Here is a 23,630-nt window from a genome sequence, read left to right as displayed (position 1 = left end):
GACTTGATCCCAACACTGGCGCCTAATGAAGGCCTATTTACAATTGCCATTGATATTGGAGATGTGATGGGACGGCTCAACAAAATTTGAGATGAAGTTAAATCTGTCGCATCGAAAATCAAAATGCTACAATATGACGTTTCTATTCGTCGAAACGCTTTCACGTTCAACCACTAACGATATGCTTCCGACATCAGGAGATAGCAACGATGTTTATCAATTCTCGCGCTACTGCGATAGAAGGTAGCCTAGTCCTAAGTCTAACGTACATCTCGTCGCTTACAAGGTGGAATCAAGCGACATGTTCCAGATCTCCGCAGTTTACGCAAACCAAAACAATATACCATCGAGATTCTGTAAGCATTTTCGAGTTTGGGGATGACGATGACGACGAATATGATGAAGCCTTGAAGAACATAAGAATGTAACAATTCAACAGTGTGATATTGAACTCTGGAAGATTAAAATGTGTCGCTAGATGATTGTACATAGTATACCGTGTCAGCTTTACTTTTGGTTGAGTGAGTGATCAAGTTCGTTTTCTTTTCAATTCCAGATACTACATAAATTGCATTTCAGTGAAACGAGAGGAAGGAGTCCTCCGAGTAGCCATATAAGTGCACGAAGAAGTGTATCCGACTTGACTCTAGATAAGTAACCTACGTAGGTTAGTTATTTGTAATTTGACAGTCTGAGTCGATATCTGGAGGCAGCTTATAGTTAGGTTTGCTTATCCATATTGTCCGCGTTTGGTTATTGCTACTACTCTACCAGTAGAAATCGTTTTATAACAGTACTTTTGAATCGGCATGTTTGAAGCATACATGCCGGGACGGCTCTAGCATTGATATACCGTATCGCTACTTATGGTAGCATACCGGATGACAGATTCTTTTATATTTATATTGTTAACTCGAGGTTGCAGAAATCAAATACAGTGTTTAACTGAATTTGAACGACCCGCAAATAGACTTAGACGCAAATAGAATCGTGATGTGATCACCAGCATATTTTGTTTTAATTAATAAACAGCAACTATATGATGTATCTTTACCAATTAATTTCAGTTCTCTAACTCAAACTTGTTCTGTTTGGATAAAGAGACGTGTATTACTATAATACTGAGTACGACTCGAACGCTAGTGATGATGCACCTGCAAGAATTGGTTTCCTTATTGGGGTCTATTCTCAAACTAGCCTGTGCTCGATATTTACCGTATTTTAAATGGGTTTTGTGATGTCACAAAGACTACCTTCCCGTCACAATTATTCTATAATGTCATTCGCAGTCAGTTATACATCACTACAAGCATCATGGCTTTCAAGTGGGCGATTTTCGTTGTCGTATTTTACATTTCCAACTTCCTAAGAATATTACGCCACCACGTCCACAATTTCTCTCGTGGAATGTTCATGGGCATGGTCGATTTTTATAATGAAGCTCAAACCAAATATGTTTACCTCAGGTAAGTAGGATTCGATTCCTCTTTTTAATAGCAGTAGATATCTAGAAGGCCAGCGCGTTCCGCTTTCTCTTTGTCGTGGGAAATATTTGTAGCCAACTGTATGTACGACAGTCTGAACGGGATTCCATAGTGCATAACAATTCAGTGCATGGGGTAATAACTAATAAGTCAATGACAATAGTAGCTATCTATATTACAGGGGTTCGCGAACTCTTTTGGCCTGTGGCCCACATGTTTATTAAGTATCGATTCATGGCTCATCATGTACTGTAAATTTAGTCACAAATGTTTCTGCGAAAATTCAACTCAAAAGCAGGCAAAATGGTGTCTGTTTACTGCGAAACACGTGACTGCACTTCTGTTCACCTGAATAACAACAGCAATTTCTGGTCTCTTCGGAAACTGTTTAGTTCTGTTTAAAAAATGTTAAGTAGGCCTAGAAGAGGAAGTGGAATAGTCTAATATAACTATTTGAGCAAGTGCGAATATGCAAAACCACCTTGAGTACTTCTTAAATGTAGTAGTACTTTTTTACAACCAACCAACTCTGCCCATAACTGAAGATATGATTTTGATATAAATTTCTATATCACTTATTTAATCATGTTGGTTCACTCGAGGATCGATCTCTTGTATGGCCACAACTGAAAAATCATGAGTTGAGGTACTTATGTATACCAATTGTGAGTAACCTTTTTGTGAAATATGTTGGATAGTTGGTCATATAAGCTGTTGACACGAAAATAATGCTGAAATATACGAACCAGGATAAACGTCTTATGAAAACATTTTGTTACTGTGGTAAGCCTGTTGAAATTACAAATACCAGATACAGTACCAAATACAAAATATGCTTTCACTGTGGCCAGGTCAATCTTTATGTGATGGCTTGATGTATCATTGATTTGGTCAACCAACAAATTAAATCAGTGATTCCCAACCGCGGCTCTCAGAGCCGCATGCAGCTACAAGGATGCCTTCCTGCGGCTCTGATAGACCTCTATAAATATGCCACAAAATATAGCAGACGACAGTTGATGTTTGTTTCAATGAATAGCTATAGTCAATTTCTGTATATGAATGCTAAAATGAGGGATATTAGTTATGTCTAAAGCCGTCCAAGGCCGCTTCTGAAAAGCGGGAAAGATCATTCTTACATACTAGCATCAAAGGCATGGATAAGTTCTGCTGGTCATAGACCTTTATATATTGTCTCTGTGGAGTGTAAACGTCGTCACAATTTTACTAATATCAAAATAACAACTCATAGTCAAGTATAAATTGCAATAAGTCCAATATTACTCAGTGTATAATTCCCCGAAAACTGGTGCATTAAGCGCTGGAATGTATGAAGAGCTATCACACAAGTAGGCCTACATAATCGCATGTTGTAGTAATGATATGCATTTTCAGTTTATTTAAATGTATAGCACTCGCCAATCTGCGTCTATCAATGCTAAAGTAACCTATATAGAATATATAGAAGGTCTATGTGCATTTGTGCAACGTGCATGCTTTTGAATTGGCTGGATGGTGAGATCCAGAGGTAGGCCAACTGCCTTTAAATTTTCGTTATAAGTAATCTTCTCGAGTGTTTTCATGCGGCTCCATCCGTACTCTGAAGTTTGAAATGCGGCTCCGATATCCAAAAAGGTTGGGAACCACTGAATTAAATGATATTCATCGAATTATGGTTCCATATATTGCAGCCTTCATATATCTTGAATAAATTTCATTACCGGAGTAATTCTTGAGCTAATTATCGGGGATATGAGATGCTTTCTGGTTCATATGGTTTCTGTATATTCAACAGTCACCGATCTAAAACGGAATTAACTATAGATATGGAATATTTTAACCTGGAAATCTGACATTGCAGAGGTGTCTTAGGGTTGTTCAGAATTGATCGACTTTCAAAATGTCGTGGTTTTCAGTCCGATTCCCATGCCTTATACCATAAAAACATATTCTAGGTACTTTTTTTCGTAATTCATCCCTTGCATCCGTGTGCACATTGAGCTGGAAGAATATCGGATAAAAATAGCGGGATTCCCCTAAAATTTGAGTGTCGCTATTCGGACTAGGCTAGTAAAACGTCATATATAAGCTGGTTTTATGTAGCTATTGCGGTTGGAGTGCTACATAACCTCACTATAGAAAGTATTGTCAGTTCAGGACACCATTTTCATGTCCCACACTGTCTTAGAACTCCTCAAAACTGCCTAAGACTGATAGTCATTTTGTTGGATCACCTATCCTACACTCCGCAACCCTACCCGAGATTGTTCATCAATTGCCGGGATCACCACGTGCAAGAATACAACTGTAAATGTATCATTCACTCACAGCCACATTATGAACATCACATTGTTCAAAGGAAACGAAACAAAAAGGCAAAGAAACAGATCAACTTGGCCCTTTGCATTGCACTGGGATGCAAAGCTCACTAGAAGTCGTTTCGGAGGGAAATTTGAGGCCTTGGCAGTGCTGGCATAGTCTGCGTATTCCAACGCATTTGAGAAAGGCAAACTTCTTGGCAATCGAACTCTGGAGAGTGCTACAGGAAAAGCACAGGCTGATCTGTCATTTGAACTGCTGGAACTTTATAATTTAACAAATAATGTCAGAGCTCTTGTGTTTGACACAACACCCTCAAACAATGGAAAAAATAAAGGTGCGGTTCTGTTACTTGAAGAATTGATAAACAGGAAAGTTTTCTACTTTCTACTTCTGCTTGTGGCCATCATATTTATGAACTAGTGATCCGGGGAAGTCTGGAAGTGAAGTGTGTTTGGATCTGCGACCACGGGCCCTGAAAACACAGATTTTAATACCTTCCAAGAAGTGGAAAGATGTTGATCAATTAAGAAGCTCTAAAACACTTCAGTTTGATGAATGCAGCTGGTTGGCGATCAAAACTGATGAAGCTAAGCAAGAAATAATTCCACTGATGAAGCCATATAATGGAAAGCAGAAAGAAGTCTTGATAATAAATGACTACAGAGAATGTGCAACAGGCACCTTGGCGATTGTAGCTGCCCAATATATTGATAATCGTTTTCGCAAGCCTGGTGCTACTAATAGCACTGGATGGATGAGTCAAGTGCTGCAAAAATGTTCATGTGGAGAGAGCAAATCGGCTATTCTGAAGAGTTCATTAGAAGGTTGCCCTGTTTTATGTCCCAGCTTGGTTGAAAACTGGTAATGCATGTGACGCACAGTATATTGATCTCAAATTCCTTCATGGCATGACAGACTTTTCATTGTGCGATTTCACAGTTGCTGATGTGGCATATAAAAAGATGCGAGAACATCATTGGCATCTCACCGAGGAAACGGTGGTATCAACAATGTTCTCGGCTAAACCAAAGATTCCTGACAAAGTGAAGGAAGCGATGGCTGCTAAATTGCTGCAAATGCCAATCCTTGAACAATTTCGCAGAGGTAGGCTATACCTCTGAGTCTAATCTCTGACTCTGTCTCTGAGTCAATGAGTATGGTTGCTTTAATTAAACCGGAATCATGGTTTCTATTCCATGCTATACATGGTTTAGTCTTCCAGTTTCGGAATGGCATACTGATTCGCATTTCGTGACTGCTCAAGAATTTGTGAGTAGCGTTGAAATAGTTAACGGCGCAGCAGAGCGTTTGGTCAAATTGAATACCGACTTTGATGCTTTCAAAACAGATGACAAAGAACAGCGAGCGAGCCTCTTACAAGCCGTGGAAGATAACGGGAACAGATATGCCGATTTCTCTAAAGCAACCATTTCATCCGGACCTGATTTAAGTAGTATTTGCCAAGTTGATCTGTTTCTTTGCCTTTTTGTTTCGTTTCCTTTGAACAATGTGATGTTTATAATGTGGCTGTTCCATTTACAGTTGTATTCTTGCACGTGGTGATCCCGGCAATTGATGAACAATCTCGGGTAGGGTTGAGGAGTGTAGGATAGGTGATCCAACAAAATGACAATCAGTCTTAGGCAGTTTTGAGGAGTTCTAAGGCAGTGTGGGACATGAAAATGGTGTCCTGAACTGACAATACTTTCTATAGTGAGGTTAAGTAGCACTCCAACCGCAATAGCTACATAAAACCAGCTTATATATGATGTTTTACTAGCCTAGTCCGAATAGCGACACTCAAATTTTAGGGGAATCCCCTATTTTTAGACGATATTCTTCCAGCTCAATGTGCACACGGATGCAAGGGATGAATTACGAAAAAAAGTACCTAGAATATGTTTTTATGGTATAAGGCATGGGAATCGGACTGAAAACCACGACATTTTGAAAGTCGATCAATTCTGAACAACCCTAGTGTCTGTCTGACCATGAAAACGATTTATCCATTGGAAAATCAAGCAAATCTCATATGAGTGTATTTATGTGGGGATTACTCTTATGGCTCATTATTTATCTAAGGGCTCCCAATTACAGAGGTGGTCAGTAACGAAGTACTTCTACTTTTTTGAAGTACTCAAGTAGTTTTTCGCTACTTGGGTACTTACTCAAGTAGATCTAATTTCCCGCTACTTCTACTTCTACTTCATACTATTTTGTGGTCTACTTACTTTCTTTGCGCTATTTGCAGTTTTTCAAGTAGAAGTAGTTTAATTCTCCAATCAGAAAGATAGTTTGATGAATTTCGTGGCTGTTTTCACGGAGTCTCATCATTTAATTTTCATGAAAGTTGAGTAAAGCTTTGAGTTCTAATTAGTTTCAGATCTTTTGTATGGAGAACATACATGTTGAAGTGTAAAAGCAAGTGTAGTAATGACAACACAATATGGCATTTTTACGATCCACCATACTTTTTATTACCGTTTACTATTCGCGCAAAGTGTTTACACCGAACTCGATACAACTTCTCCGTATTGCTCTTCGACAAAACTACGAGCCTTATAATATGATGGAGGGTGCCATATCATGATATTCCCTAAAACGAGCTGTTCGAGTAGACATAGGATTAGTATCGCATTTCCATATCAATACTATCATTTTCATCTCATGATGCGGACGAATGCTTATGCTGTCGAAAATTGGATACCTCCTGGTATGCATCAATATGAATTACGCTCTGCAACTTTCGCATCGCTTCATTTGCAGCTCTTGCCAATCCATGTGAACGAATTGCGATCGTTTTCACAACTACTTACTTACTTGAGTAGATTTGAAGTCAGTCAATAATTCTACTTCTACTTTAAGCAGTTATAAGTTGCTCATGGAAGAAGTACTTCTACTCGTATTTGAGTAGATGTTTTCGTCGCTACTTCTACTTATACTCGAGTAGCTTTCTTGACTACTCTGACCACCTCTGCTGGCCTACTAAAAAACGGCCTCACAGTTTGCCTTTTGACCAGAAAGTTAAGAGGCCGGTTCTGAAAAGGTGTAGATCTCATGTGAATACCTACGCAGATGGTTGTAGTTGTTTTTGTAGAAGTCATTGCGGTTGTTCTTTGCCCCAATCACAGACTATGGTAGGCCTTTGCTTCTATGCACCGTATAGTTAAATTGGTTCCCGGAGAGTTTATTCTATTCCGAGACCTAGATGCGAAATTATGTGTCTCGTGGTCTTCCTATCAGCAATAAGTCAACACGGGGACTCTACCTCAGCAGAAAAATTTCTTTAGACCCCGCGATATTCGCTACAACTCCGATTTCATTTCGAAAGATATGGGAACGACTTGGGATGGCACATCTCCGTCCATATTTGACGAATTGCGAGAGGCGTTGTATCGATTCAAGGCCGCTGATGAGATTTCCTGTAACATTGTTGTGATTCGACGCAAGGGTAGTCGTGGTTCCGAAAGCAGGCCGACTGGTTGGTGGGTGGTTCATGGCAACGAACGGCTGTGGGTATTGAAACGATTGGAAGATGTCGGTATGGTAACTTTCGCAAAGGTAGGAACGAAGTGTGAATTGAAGTAGCCTACCGAGGACTGGCTTCACTGGTTCGTGATCATGACTGAATACGCAGACTGCATAACCGTATAGTGTCGTAGAATTTGTAATATCGTCAAGACGACTTATATAATATAGCCAACATAGACAGTTACACAATGTAAATAGAGATACATGTATCCGCTGGTATAACTATATATGTACGCTTCTATTGATGGTTTCTTTTATCTTTTATATGTCTATGTCATGATGACATATATATATTCACATGATGTAAATTCCAATTAATAACTTTCATAGACGTGGTGCACAAAGGCTGTGATGTGATAAGCACCGCTATCACGATTTTACTATACTGCTACTATGCTACTACTAATATTAATAGAGTTCTACATTTCCACATCTGCAGTTTAGATATTCCGACGTGATCAAAGTAGTCAACGTCCGTGAACGCACAAATATGTTTAACATTCAATCGAATGGTTATGATTAGGGCAAGTTTTTGCAACTTTTGCAACTTTTTTTTACAGCTTCCGAAAGCTTTCTAGATACTCAGCATCTATGTATTATGATGTTTTAAGCTGTTTGGAGGGATTTTATAGTGCAACTTGTTGCAACTTTTCTCTATTTTTCATGCCTATTGTTACTGCAACTTCTATCAAATATTGCGTCAAATGCAAAGGAGTGATTTGAAAACATGCTATAATCTATTTCTAGCATGGTTCTATTCTCTTTGATTTGCTTAACAAAGAGCTATATGATGGGTTAGCTGCATCTCACTGTTATCTATATGACACAATTGCATGCAAGCAAGAAGTTTAACTATACCCCTGCCAAGCACGACCGTCGACCGTGCTCAAGCAATATGTAAATAGATCGCTTTATTAACTCCGTCGTTTAAATTTGAAATAGTTTCCCATTTTACAAAAGCCCAGGCGAGACCGCCGAAAATTACATTTTCACTGTATTGCCTTTTTCAGGCTATTGATTTTGTTAAAGTCGCCAAGAGTGGATTTTTCTGTAATGCCTTTGGTCAAGTTTGCAGACCTAGGGGATTTGGGGTGTGTTATCCCACTTGTTTTAGGGTAGAGGGTTATCGCTATGCCGTTTGTCTTTTTTGGGGGAAATTATTCCCGCATTGCGTAATTACCTTGCTGTGTGCCGGGAAAATGTAATTTTTGACGGTTTCGTCAGACCGGTAAATGACGAAGTAACAAATTTGCAGAGGTGGTCAAAGTAGTCAAGAAAGCTACTCAAGTAGAAGTAGAAGTAGCGACGCAAAAATCTACTCAAGTACAAGTAGAAGTACTTCTTCCATAAGTAACCTAAAACTACTTGAAGTAGAAGTAGAATTTGCTGGCTTTAAATTACTCAAGTAAGTATAAGTAGTTTTGAAAACGGTCATAATACGTTTGCATGGACTTTCAAAAGCTGCAAATTGAGCTATGAGGAGGGTGCAGAGAGCTTCATGTACAATGCATATTGATGCATCCCAGAAGGTATAAATTTCCGACAGCAAGAGCATTCGACTGAATCATGAGATGTAAATGATTGTTTTGCTATGGAAATGAGATACTAGCCTTTTGTTTACTAAAACATCCCGTTTTAGAAAATGTCATGGCATGTTCCCTCGCGCATATTACGGCCTTTAATTTAGTCGAAGAGCAATACGGAGAAGTTGTATGGATACGAAGTTAACACTTTGCGCGATTCGTATACGATGATAAAGAAATATGGCGTAATGTTAAAATGCCATATGGTGTAATTGTATCGTAGGAAAATAGACAGCGATGCTACACTTGCTTTTAAACTTAAACATATATGTTCTCCAGACAAAAGAACTGAAACTAATTAGAACTCAAAGTAATGATACTGCGAATTGCGAACGACAACTTCCAATACTACATCAGAAAAGCGGAAAATGTATTTTATGATTTTTGTCGTGGCAGTTTTAACGGTGGTCTGCTAAAACAGATCTAACGCTCAAAAAGTCAGAGCCAACTTTTCCAGATTAGGACACGCCATGGGCTGCTAGATTACGATATGATGGGTAAATGCTAGATTGCGAAACGGTAGTTTCAAACGTTATGATGGGCCATATTTACTGTGACGAAATATGTCATATGGGGGACAATGCGGTGCAATGCAGCCTGCAACCTAAATAAGATTCACTTTCGTGAAAACATATTTGTAACTCAATATCTACTAGATGTGAAGCGCGACGGAAATTCTGGGCTTGACTTAAATTTTCTTAAAATTGAAATTTAGAACTCCGTTAAAACAGCCCGAGAATTCCCCAGTTTCTCTTTCTAATTGGAGGGTTACACTACTTCTACTTGACAAACTGAAAATAGCGAAAAGTAAGTAAGTAGATCACTAAATATTGTGAAGTAGAAGTAAAAGTAGCGAAGATTCTATCTACTTGAGTAAGTACCAAAAGTAGTGGAAAATTACTTGAGTACTTCGAAAAAGTAGAAGTACTTCGTTACTGACCACCTCTGCAAATTTGACAGCTTTGCAGGAACTGGGTTATTCAACGGACCTTTTCGAGTATCACATACCCTGATAATTCAACAAAAATTGTAAATGCAACTTTTTACTGCAACTTTTAAAAAATTACATGCAACTTTCTCGTGATTTTAGTGCAACAAAAACTTGTCCTGTTATGATTGTTGGTCATTTTGACAAGATGCTCATTGCTCAACAATGTTCTTATAATCGGTATAAATCCATGCTCCGGCGTGGTATGGTAGCACTCCGATGACTACGCACCCTTATGATCTTATAGTCCCTTATGTCCTAACTTTTCACTCTCATGATGAATATCGAAATGTTCATTATCCTGACGATTAACCCGGACGGGTGTCAGCCGAAAATATTTGGGTTCAATTCGATATGAATATACTATTCCATTGTATATTGAAGTTCAGTACCACCAAGAAGCTCTTCAAACAACAATAAACTTTTTAAACTGAAATGAATTTCAGCATTTCAAACTGCTTTACTATAAGCGTTTTTCCGAACTATCAAATCAGGTAAGGGGCCGCAAATGTGACCTCGTTGGCATCGTGTAGGTGACCCCTCCTTTAAATAGACCGAATTGGTTAGGAACCAATGGCGTAAGCTTGCTTTCTCACAAGACATGCCTGCTCGTGTGATGGTAGTAAGATTGCCTCTAATTATTTACCCATAACAGTTTTCTAATACTGTTCAATCTCCTTATAGTAAGTCCAGTCAACCCAAAAGAATGCTGTAATCCCGAATTGTAGCCTCTACAAGTCGCTTTCGAATGGTGCAGATTATGAAACAGTTGTGATATTGGTGGGTCACACAACAGTGACTCCATGCAGACATATTCTCAAATGAATGACTCTGTTTATCATAGTTCAAGGCAATACAGACGATGTCTGACCCCATTTGGAATTCCATGTGTCGCGTCACTCAGCTATCCAATTGGGGTGAGGAGGCCATCGCAGGATCCAGTAGTGGTTCCGAAAAGGCTGAACTTGAAATGGAATTCAAGAAAGTTATCGAGGAATACAGGCATTGTGAGTATACTACGACCATGGGAGTGATATTGGTGACATGACTGTGAATCATTAATAGATAATGTTTATGACTTTGTGATATAACACGATGGTTTCGATCGTGACCATGAAGACCAGCTATACCAGGTCTCGTTTACTTTATTTGTTTTCTGATTTCAAAAATTGATCCACGTCACCTAAGCGCTCATATTTTATATCTAACTGAGATCAGTTAGCCATCAGTTGGCCATTCTCGGTAATGTCCATTCTCGGTAATGTCCGTTCTCGGTAATGTCCATTCTCGGTAATGTCCGTTCTCGGTAATGTCCATTCTCGGTAATAACATTCTCGGTAATGTCCATCTCGGTAATAGCATTCTCGGTAATGGTATAGAACCGTGGAAGCATCTGAGTGGCGGCGCGAAGCCGTCTGGGTGAAATGTTGTTTCTTGAACTAGGAATGAGTTTAATTTTGTGATGAAACTTCGTGTTTCAACAACGTCAATAATACTGATTAGATTACGATTTTCAATGGCATAGGACTAATTGCGTCGTATCATCCATACTGCGATACTACATTTTGACTGATACCGGGCCTTGCACCGACCAGAAAATGTATTTGAGTTAAGAGTAGCTGTTAGTTGATGCTATTAAGGCAGGGTCGGCCAACCCGTGGCCCGCGAGAAGGTTTTGAGTGGCCCGCGATGTAATTTTCGAAATTAGTAATATTATCAAAAATGGATTGCCCAAATTGTGAACTTGCAAGACTAATCAAAAATTTTATTAGTCTGGCCGCAACACTTGGGATGTGACGACTACAATATCCTTTACGACGCATTGGCAGATCCATGGATCAGTCACATTTTTGGTGGATCTTCGTACATTACAATACAATAAAGCTAAATATTCTGCGGTAGATTTATCTAAAGTAAAAACTTTCTTCACGCTTCCCGCAATATGATGTCACTCGATTTCATGCTTTTAATATATTGTTACTCCCTCCTGAAATGAAAGAACGCCTAATATACCAGATTGAGTGTAACTATATTCGCAATTACGAGAGAAAGTGTCGTCCAACATGCGAGCTTGCGTTTGCGCTCGCAGAAAGACCGCCGACGATGAAACCTATGGGCACAAAATGATTAGTGACCCGCGCGTTGGTTCGTCAATTGCATGTGGCCCTTTGGACAAAAAGGTTGGCCACCCCTGTATTAAGGTCTGTCTGTGACGCAACTGTGCAGAGTGCGTATAACGGCACAAAGTTATAGAGAAATGTAGGTAGGGTATTATATTATTTTTCGTAACGTACTGGAGTTTTATCGTGCCTTGATTAATGTGACTTTTCACGAAGGTTTCGAAATTTTTGAAATACCGGTATGAATAAAACTTTCCTCTTTTGTCGGTCACGCTGCTATAGCTTTGAACTCAATCGTTCCAGTCTTACAAAGATATTTGATCTCTCTTTGTCCATAAAATTTGATTTTAAAAGTACATCAGTTATGGAAAACAGTCATTTTAAATTTTTGGTAGTCTGGTCAAAACAGGTTTAAACGTGGTTTGAGGCTGCACTTTCTCAACTGAATTTATTAATACATCACTATCATTTGATTAATCGCATTGCCTGTGTGTTGCTAGAATTTAGCCATTCTTACCTGTAATATTATTATGTACGATGCAAATGTTGGTTTGGTGTGAGGACTAGCCCATGTCAGCAACAGAGCATTACTAAATCGTAGGTTTGTTCTGGCGCGCAGTAGTCATTTTGTGCCAAGGATTTAGTTTAGACGGGCAGTCTTTCCAGGTCAGTTCTTTTCGGGAGTGCACATCACGGCACCGCAAAACGCAAAGTTCGAGCATTATATACCAGGGATATCTAGATCTAGATATCCCTGTTATGTGCAAGTAATACTTGAATAACACGGCTACGCTTAAATGTGACTGTGCGCAAAACTTTCACAACTACATCGCACTTGGCCATAACTACAGCATCGGCCGAATGAAGCAAGATTCTACGAAATGCATTGTTTCAAACTTATATTCTATGACCGTGGTGCAGGCATGTCGCCCACTCGTTATAACAGTTCCAGCTATAAAATGGTGCAAATTTGTAATCATCAGTTAACGGCAGCCTGTATTGACGTGCAGATATAAGACTATGATAGGGTCGAATTTCCTGACTGCCCTTCGTAGATCTCGCACCCAAATGGTCAAAAGTTGTCGGTTCATCAGAAGGAACGAACAGCCTTCGACTGGCGGATTACGAAAAGGAAAAAGTTCCAAGAAACACGACATCTTGCGGTCGTGGGAGACTGTGTCACATGGTTAAAAAAGATTACATACGACAGAAAGTGCATTACAATTCCGAGGTAAGGCTTATTTCTTTAGAAACATTTGTTTGTTTGTTACACCGGTGACATCCTCACGCAATACAACGAAGGGAGAACATTGTTTTCTAATGGATAGAACGAAGCTACCGCATGAGATCGAACAAAACCGGATAGGAATTCATCGTGATTGAATGTACTGTAGCGACCCTGATACGGCGCTGTCGACCTAACAGGGACGTCGTTGTTCTTCGGTTCAGAAACCCTCTCGACGGCGACCCGCTACCACCAGCATGCCATCAAGTACACCCAGGAGTATTTACAAATTACGAATTTAATGCCAAGCCACTTAATACAACCAAATACTCCAATCAGTACCTCACAGACATAAACAGGTACTACGCTACATCACAAGTACGACTACACAACAGAAGAGCATTCCCAAGCTCCCTACCGTATGACCGCGCACTTCAAACCACGTGCAGCCAAAAACGCAAAGAACATTCTACCAGCTTCCACGAAGAAAGCTCACACTAGCCAATCAACTGTGACAAAACAATGCGATCACTGACCCATTACATTAAATAATTCCCAGGATGTTACACTACCCTCCCCTTTCTTGATTGGATTTTCCCCAAAAATCTCAATCACACAAACAAGACCTACAAAGCAACCAACCATGCTCAAGTACCAGCTAACATAAATAGCTCATCAACACACAGAAAGGACCTATTACAATTCATTCCGCTAAATCAAATGCAATATCGTTGACCATAACGTCCATTCCGAAGTCGTCATCACAGTGCATCCCGACTTCAATAATCCGGTCACGTCACTCCACCAATTACATTCAGCCTCCGACCCTCCATCAGGAAGCATCCGCAGGTTCCAGGCCGACACCAATGAGCATCATCACGCTCATACCCCGTCAGTTCGACACCTTTTTCACACGCAGCCTCGCTTACGCCAACGAGACAATCACATTCCTGCTGCTTAATCCCAGGCAAACACGATACATTGCCTTCCACGACCAATACCGAGCTTACAGTCGAAACCTTCCCAACAATAGCAGTGTCAGCTTTTCCACTTTCCACATCGCCACGTTCGACTCCTCCCTGCTGCTCAGTCGCAGGCAAACTCGGTCCATTGCCTTCAACGACCAGCGCCGACCGTACCGTCGAAACAGTCTCAGCAGCATCAATACCAGCTTCCCCGCTTTTCATATCATCACGGCCGACTCTTCCCTGCTGCTTTGTCACAGGCAAACTCCAATCATTGCCTTCCACGACCAGCACCGACCGTACCGCACGAACAGGATCAACGGCAGCAGCAGCATCGGCTTTCCCTCTGTCATCGTCCCCGCGACAGACTTCTCCGTGCTGCTCAGCCCCAGGCAAACACGACCCATTGCCTTCCACGATCAGCGCTGATCGTACCGTCGAAACAGCCTCAACAGCAGCAGCATCAGCTTTCCATCTGTCATCGTCACCGCGACAGATCTCTCCATCCTGCTCAGCCCCAGGCAAACACGACCCGTTGCCTTCCACGATCAGCCCTGATCGTACCGTCGAGACAGCCGTAACAGCAGCAGCATCAGCCTTCCATCTGTCATCGTCACCGCGACAGTTCCCTCCATACTGCTCGGTCCCAGGCAAACTCGACCCGTTGCCTTTCACGACTCTATCAGCAGCACATTCCTGTTTGCGTTTACAAACACCGGCTTCCCCGAATCTGTCTTTTCCGCGAACGACACCTCGCTTTCCGCCACCCGGCTTCCGTGGCAACCCGACAGATTTGGTAACACCAGGCACTGCAGCAATTTCTTCACGCGAGCTCTTCAGAGAACCTGAGCCATCACTTCCAGTCTTCCGTCTCCGAAGACTCGTTCTCACCGATAGCAGCCCACCAAGGATAGCATCTAATCCAGGGAGAACAGTTAACCCCAACTGTCGCTCCCTCTCCTTGCTCCTTTCAAACTCTTGCTGCATCCTGTCCATCCGTTCATTGTGTTCCTTGATGCCTACTCGTAGCTTTTCCGAAAGATACTGGTTATCATCCCCACAGCATAACTGCTTCGATCCGGATGCTTTCCAAACCATATCTTTCCAACCGTCACCATCAAAGAGAGGTCCTGGCGTGCTCGCCAAATTGTAGCGACCCTGATACGGCGCTGTCGACCTAACAGGGACGTCGTTGTTCTTCGGTTCAGAAACCCTCTCGACGGCGACCCGCTACCACCAGCATGCCATCAAGTACACCCAGGAGTATTTACAAATTACGAATTTAATGCCAAGCCACTTAATACAACCAAATACTCCAATCAGTACCTCACAGACATAAACAGGTACTACGCTACATCACAAGTACGACTACACAACAGAAGAGCATTCCCAAGCTCCCTACCGTATGACCGCGCACTTCAAACCACGTGCAGCCAAAAACGCAAAGAACATTCTACCAGCTTCCACGAAGAAAGCTCACACTAGCCAATCAACTGTGACAAAACAATGCGATCACTGACCCATTACATTAATCAATTCCCAGGATGTTACAGTACCAATGATATATATATCATTGAATGTACCGACAAAGTCATCCTTTCTACGTATTTTAGTCATACCAGCGAGAGATAGAAAATTTGCATTATTAGGTTAACTACCGGATATAACGAAGCCTAATGCATGAGATGGAACAACACCGAGTATGAATTTACTCTGATTGAATATAACCACAAGACCATCCTACTACGTATTTTGGAAATTCCCTCGACACTTAGAAAATCAGAACCTAATCGAGATGATCCCGGATGATCCTTTTACGGTTTTGTGTTTGCTGGGTTTGTGGCATTCATGGTGTTTGTCGACCACTATGGTCATTTACACCAGGCCAATTTTCTTCATTTTAATTCCATAGCTGCCGAGTGCCGACTTGTAGAATGGCCTACTTCTCGGCTATTATAAGACACCGCTTAGGCGCTTACGCGGATGAGATGGCGAGGGAGATCCTATAAACCTCCAACATTTAGGTAGGAAGTCTGGATATCATCATCGTCATCATCATCGATATCATCGTCGACGATATCATTATTTTAAGTGTTTATATATATGTATTCTCATTTGTAAGTTACATGTCAGTGTGATTCAAACAAGAATAGCTAAATCATTCAATCTATATATTTAAAAGCTCACTGTAATAATCTGACAAACATCAGTAAATGCTGCTATTCGATCTATTTCTAGAACAGGCTCGCGGGCTACTCATCTAGTCCTCGCGGGCTACCTGGGGCCCGCGGGCACCGCGTTGGTGGCCTCTGCTCTATGCAATGTGTCTCAGTACCAGAATATGTTGAAAACGTTATCACTAGGGCAGACCTGGGCAAAGTGCGGCCCGCGGGCCAAATGCGGCCCGCGAAGCTATTCTGTGCGGCCCGCGAAAGGTTGCTTAAAATTCAAAACATAAAACTTGCTTTTTAAATGAATAAAACCATATAGGCAGGAAATTCGTTTACTTTGATGTCTGTTCATTAATATGCCACGCATGCCAGGTACGTAGGCAGCGTAATCTACATTCAAAATAAAGGCAATGTGGGAAAGTATGGGTAGCAATTGAAGCCACAAGAAATCACTCTTTCCATATAGTTTAGTTTAAACCTTCCTTGTTGCCATTTTCGGATTACGCTTTATACGGTATGTGTTTCCATTTGTTACGTGACGAATTTTCCAATCCCTAATTCGTAAAACAATTCAATCAGTACAAGATAGTGTAATGCTGATGCGTTCGACTACTTGATCGGTACATCGTGGGTTCGATTCCCGGCCGGCTCAGACCAAAGACTCGAAAACTGGTATCCGCCGCTATCCTGCTAGGCGCTCGACATCCACGGATAGCATGGAGGAGAAAAAGAAGCGGGGGTGCTGACTAGATGACCTTACGGTCGAATCGCATCTCCGTCGTCAAAAGGATCTCGATGGTGCAGACGAAACTGAATACCCCCATTCTCTCTCTCTCTCTCTCTCAGTGCTCGCGATTACTATATGACTGATCATATCTATCACCCATAAAGGATTAACGGGCAGGCCAAAAAAACAAAGCCTAAAACTGAAATTCAAAGAAGGTTTAGGTTTAGAATTTAGAGCACTAAATATTCGCGTCCTTTCAGTTTTTGCCGAGCACGTCGCCGAGATTCAAGACTTTAATTAATGTCGGTTTTATGACGGAAACATGAAACACTCGGCCAGGGGTTCAGAAAAACTGCAAACTTCGCTCAACGTAAAGGCCATTCAAGCTGCGCATGGACATGCACCAAGTTTGCCTTTCTCAAATGCGTTGGAATACGCAGACTATATGCCAGCACTGCCAAGGCCTCAAATTTACCTCCGAAACGACTTCTAGTGAGCTTTGTATCCCAATGCAAAGGGCCAAGTTGATCTGTTTCTTTGCCTTTTTGTTTCGTTTCCTTTGAACAATGTGATGTTTATAATGTGGCTGTGAGTGAATGATACATTTACAGTTGTATTCTTGCACGTGGTGATCCCGGCAATTGATGAACAATCTCGGGTAGGGTTGAGGAGTGTAGGATAGGTGATCCAACAAAATGACTATCAGTCTTAGGCAGTTTTGAGGAGTTCTAAGGCAGTGTGGGACATGAAAATGGTGTCCTGAACTGACAATACTTTCTATAGTGAGGTTAAGTAGCACTCCAACCGCAATAGCTACATTAAACCAGCTTATATATGACGTTTTACTAGCCTAGTCCGAATAGCGACACTCAAATTTTAGGGGAATCCCCTATTTTTAGCCGATATTCTTCCAGCTCAATGTGCACACGGATGCATGGGATGAATTACGAAAAAAAGTACCTAGAATATGTTTTTATGGTATAAGGCAGGGGCGGGCAACTTCTCCAGTCGGCGGGCCGGATATAGGAAAATCAAGTACTTGGCGGGCCGGATTGCTGAATCGATACATTATTCGCCCATTTATCCACATATACAAGGAATAAATCGTATTTAACGATAGTATTTTAACGACAGCAATGTCCCTTCAAAGCTATTTCTCGCCAATAACGACGAGGATTTAATTTGGATTTGGGAACTGCATTGTCATACAGACGCTGCCATCTCTGCTTCTCTTTGATCATAGTGTCCTATATGGTGTGAACACAATCAAATCTGACGGCTCAATGAAATTGCTCTTCGTCGCACTTTCCATTTGGTCAAAGGCAATTTGACGGTAGTTTTTGACCGGCTTGCCGAGCATTAGATTTGATAAAACTGGTATCGATCGAAAGCTACCGCGGCGCTGGCTGCCAAAAAATATAAATTCTATTCTGCTCGAGGTTCTGCCCCCCCAAAAAAAAAATCAGCCCGCAATGTTGCATTGTAACGGAGTTTGGTATTGTGACGCAGCCATGCCACATCTGAGCAGCTCAGGAGCAAGCGCGCACGAGAGTAAGAATGTGAATGCTCAATCGGTTGCGCAACAATGGTCAATATGCTTGCGGTTTACTCTGCTCCTCCCCTGCTCCCAGACGGCATGGTTGCGTCACAATACCAATCTCCGTTATAATGCAAGATTCGAAGCTGATTTTGGGGGTTCCATGACCACGAGCAGAATACAATTTATATTTTCGCAATCAGTACCGCGGCAGCTTTCGATTGATACCAGTTTTATCAATTTTAATGCTTGGCAAGCCGGTCAAAAATGACCGTCAAATTGCCTTTGACCAAAGGAAAAGTGTGACGTAGACCAATGTCACTGAGCCGTGAGATTTGCTTGTGAAGACACCATATAGGACACTATGCTGTGATCAATCAACTTACGGTGCAATCTATTATTAATATTTCAAGGCGTTCGATAAGCCCGGCACCCCAAATTTACCAAGATATCAATTCATTAGGGCTGAGTAGGTGATGAGATAGCGACGTTGTTTACCTGTGTGGCCTTATTTATCTCGATATTCAATTCGTGCGGACCGCGGCATCTACAAAATTTGAAAAGTGGCCCGCGACCCGTTTTGAGTTGGCGACCCCTGGCATAAGCGTTGCATTACAAAAGCCTACAAGTTGGCGGTTACGGAATCAAAAATTAGAAATATCGGTCTGGTGTAAATGACCATTGTAGTCTACAAACACCATGATTACCACAAACGATATTGGGGTTGAGTACATCGCAAATGCCGATAATGCAAGTGTTCTCGCTTCGAAGAACTTAGGCGCAAGTTCCACTCGCACGCTGCGCTTACAAATAGCATATTCACTAAAATTTGACGTAGTAGGTAAGTAGCGGGGTATTTCGGCAGGCTGCAGCCGCGGGCCACATTATCATATAAAACGGAAAACTGTCCGCGGGCCGGAAAAAATCCCTTCGCGGGCCGGATCCGGCCCGCGGGCCGTATGTTGCCCACCCCTGGTATAAGGCATGGGAATCGGACTGAAAACCACTACATTTTGAAAGTCGATCAATTCTGAACAACCCTGCACATGCACAATGCTCGGAAGGCAGCGGCCAAGAAAATATGCTTTGTACAATTGCATATACGTTTGAGTGCAGTGGTTCTCGAACTGGATGACGTCAAAACATCAGAAGGGTGGCGAGAAGCCGAAGTTGTAGAAAAAGTTTTCGCGCTTCGCGCGATATACCCCGGCTTTTAGTTGTTGCTCTGTGTATTGTCGGACTACTTTGATATTTCAGAATTCTCTCCTCAACTGCCACAATCTTCCATGCCATAAAACCATCCGTTGGGATTGCTAGCATTCTGGTTGCAATTTTTAAATATTTTGTGATATCATGGTAAGCGGGCGCGAAATTGTTCTCTATCATAAATGGAGGCGTGCCTAAAAAAGAGTTTTAGAACCACTGTTTTAGAGTGTTAATAGAAGAACGTGGATAGGGGTTTAAAGGGAGCTAAAATGTATCATGTCTAACATTCTTTCGATTCATGACAGCAAATATAATTTTTTTTAAATAACCGTCACTTTCTCATTACCTAATATCAACACATTCGCTGAGCAGCATTTATCAACAATGTAATTTGGAAATGAAATTACAATACTCTTGAGAATATAGATACAAATTTTCACTCGGCCCGCCAACGTATTTATTTTTCTCATTTGGCCCACGGAGGAAAATAAATGCCCACCGTTGCACTAGGGCGATTACTTTTTGACATTACCAGAAAGTCAAAATGTTGTCAAAATCCTACCGTTAGGTTTATATAGTCAATTATTTTTTGCAAACTGGATTTCGTTGGTATCGTAGAGGCTGCACTATCGGTGAACTTATCACTTGACATTTTACATCTTGTAGCCTACTTTATAGGCCTGCTGTTGAAGATGGCCCATTGTGTACTCATTGTGAATCATAAACCATCGAATGACACAAATAAGTTGACATTGCGCGGGGCCTACGCATGGTGATCATCACACCTATAAAATAAACGAGTGAAATTTTAAGTTGATCAGCAATTGTTACAAGCTCATGCCGATATCTCAAATCTGAATCTGAAGCTTGACATGGACATTGGTTCTTATAGCACAGTTGTTCTCAACGTATGGGTGGATCGCGAGATGTTCACAAAACTAAGATTGGGTTGCGGTCTAAAAAGGTCGAGACAACATTGTCGGTATCAAGCAACATGTCTGTTACCATAGGGCTCCGGCAGTATGCAGTTATACACTGAAATTCAATGCTCCCAGCCAGCAATTGCTGCTGATAAATGTTTTTCTCTATTCTTGCTATGCTACTTAGCAAGAACAGAGAGTTTTACTACAATTCTAACGTTATGTGCAACAATGCCTAATTTTAATATTTCAGCGCGAATTTTTGTCGCAAGTTAGTTTTTTATTGTCCAAAAATGTCAAAATTTTGATTTTCCAGTTCAAAATCATCCTTGTTTTAGGTCTCAAAATAATCACCCTATAGTTATCACCTCATAAAGCCCATCTGTCTCAAATTCATAATATGACTCAATAAATAAATGAACCTCGAATATATAGGCACCGCCTGGTAATTATGTTACGCATTGCTATGTAGCCAAATTATGACAGTGATTCCCGTGCAAATCACCCACTACTAAAGTTCTTACGGACCACGTCTGCAGCTGTTCTCGACCACAATTCAGAATATACATTCCCAGTATTGACACAACAGTGGCGCTTTTCGCCTATTAAGGTCGTGTGCGCCACGCCACATGTGTAATATTAATTGTCTTTGCTTTCCGTCTGCTTCCAGACGACTTTTCACACTAACACTCTTTTACCATGGGCTGCCTCATTTTTCATGCGTCCTTATCTTCCTATCCACTGCCGATTTTTTGGCTCGGCTCACCTTCACTCAGGGCTTTTCATACACTGCGGTCGCAGTGAGGTTAGCGATGAGGATCACAGTTCGAGTATAAAATCACCATCAACGTGATATTATGCATGGAATCCTGATCAGAAATTCACTTTGAGTAAATAAGCGATAATGTTAGGCGAGGTCTCACGGGGCTATTTCATCATTTGTTATGTACGAGAATGATATTACTTATTCGTTTCCAGGAAGAGATGAATGAGCAACATGCGTGCATGCGTCCTGTAGAATTTGGCGGAAAAGCCGAATCGCAAACTGCCAAGTCGATGTACGACGCATTATCGGACTTCAGTCGCGTTTACAGGGTTTTCGCATACGTGCTACTCATTGCTGTTGTTGCCGGTTGTTGCCTGGGAGGTTGCGGATGCTTTTTTGGCGCTCCGTTAGACTTCCGTCGCGTAAATAAAACTGGTAATGCCAGTTGATTTTGACCACATGACGGATTTGACACTATACATTGCTCCACGGGTAGATGCGTCTATGCTAAATCTGTATCGGTGAATTTTACAGGGGATGTATATGGAATATTTCAAGCTATATGCTCACCAAGCTGCCGGATCCGGATCAGGACAGGATTCTAACTTTTTGCTACACGAAAGTGACTTTCTATTTGTTTACTTTGGTGTTTTATATGACCCGACTGGCTTCAGCATCGCACCGCAAATTTTGAAAAATCCTTAATAGCAAACTGCAATACAGTGCTGGAGGCATAATTAGAAAAATATCGACTACGGGGACAATAAATGCTCAATCTTGAGCAGGATAGTTTTTGATCCGGATTTTAATATTTAAGACGGAAACAGGATCCGGGTCGGATCAGGATTCCATTTTTTCAAACAGAATTGGATCTGGACACCGAAAAACCATGATCCGTATATACAATTATACATCTCTAAGTCGTGCATATACCGTCCTACGTTCATACGTGCAAGCATAATTTGGATTAAAATGTTGTATTTTATATATACCGCGTTGTAAGTCTGAGGTATGTTTTGATTTCGTGGACCACGGGTGTATATTCACACCCGTATTCCACGGGTGGTATACAAGGGTGTTAATACACACGTTTTTCGCTAGGAATACTGAAGGGGTTCCCGTTCCCACTTAACTTGGGGCTTAATTAATAACTTTTTGATATGATATTGTAGCAATTTCATCATCGAAGGCAGAATGGGGGCTATTGGAGGCAGAGGAAAACTAGTTCACCCCGCCTTGTGTTCTACATCTATATTTGAACATATAAAAGTATACAAGCAATACATTGCCCAGTTCATCTCTGTCCTTGCCGAATACTGCAAATTGATACAGCGTGTAATGTAATCTTGAACCATCCATTAACCGTCCTGTCTAGGTTTTGTCAAGGTCTAATATCAAGATTTCGAAGATTTCGTAGATGTCAGTCACGCAAATAATCCGAGTTACGATAACTAATGTTCTATCGCATGATCACAGACGTTGGGATATACACAGAGGTGGTCAAAGTAGTCAATAAAGCTACTCAAGTAGAAGTAGAAGTAGCGACGCAAAAATTTACTCAAGTACTAGTAGAAGTACTTATTATAAAAGCAGCCTAAACTACTTGAAGTAGAAGTAGATTTGACAGACTTTAAATCTACTCAAGTAAGTATGTAGCTGTGAAAACGGTCGTAATTCGTTCGCATGGACTGTCAAAAGCTGCAAATTGAGCAATGCGGAAGGTGTAGAGCTTGATTCACATTGATGCATCCCAGGAGGTATCAATTTTTGACAGCATAACCATTCGTCCGCATCATGTGATGCAAATGATAGTGTTGATATGGAAATGCGATACTATCATCATCATCATCATCATTGGTTTATTAGCGATTTTATCAGTTCCATACACCACAAAAATGCGATACAATGAAAAGACAGGAAGATGACGAAGCGACTTGGAGTAGTCTATGGAATCAGACACCCACCTTGGCCTAGGCGATGTAAAGAGGAGGCATGCACGCTGAATGAAAGTAGAGAAGATACTATAGAAAAAAGAAGCGACAAGAAATATGGCGGCATGTCATGGAAAGCGAGATCGATAATCCT

General features: G+C 41.3%; 2 protein-coding genes across 3 annotated transcripts; both read left to right on the top strand.

Annotated features, from left to right (window-relative positions):
- Window positions 1-969: 969 nt before the first annotated feature.
- Window positions 970-22,005, top strand: LOC145457275 (uncharacterized). 2 transcript variants are annotated; one of them, XM_080335469.1, is made up of 5 exons: window positions 970-1,466; window positions 7,097-7,367; window positions 10,753-10,915; window positions 13,084-13,259; window positions 21,758-22,005. In XM_080335469.1, exons 1-5 carry the CDS (start codon window positions 1,315-1,317, stop codon window positions 21,992-21,994), a joined length of 999 nt encoding a protein of 332 aa, XP_080191595.1. In that variant the 5' UTR covers window positions 970-1,314; the 3' UTR covers window positions 21,995-22,005. The 2 variants fall into 2 exon arrangements, with proteins under 2 accessions (XP_080191595.1, XP_080191599.1); XM_080335473.1 differs by having other exon boundaries at window positions 1,280-1,466; window positions 7,138-7,367.
- On the top strand, window positions 4,637-5,384 carry LOC145457419 (uncharacterized). Its single transcript, XM_080335645.1, has 2 exons — window positions 4,637-4,910; window positions 5,155-5,384. The coding sequence occupies exons 1-2, from the start codon at window positions 4,715-4,717 to the stop codon at window positions 5,367-5,369; spliced, it is 411 nt and encodes a 136-aa protein (XP_080191771.1). The 5' UTR covers window positions 4,637-4,714; the 3' UTR covers window positions 5,370-5,384.
- Window positions 22,006-23,630: the final 1,625 nt, after the last annotated feature.

Source organism: Botryllus schlosseri, chromosome 2 (genome assembly GCF_051294905.1).
Source record: "Botryllus schlosseri isolate E-star chromosome 2, Bs_hap1, whole genome shotgun sequence".
Classification (NCBI taxonomy): domain Eukaryota; kingdom Metazoa; phylum Chordata; class Ascidiacea; order Stolidobranchia; family Styelidae; genus Botryllus; species Botryllus schlosseri.
This window is presented reverse-complemented; position numbering and strand designations above follow the sequence as displayed.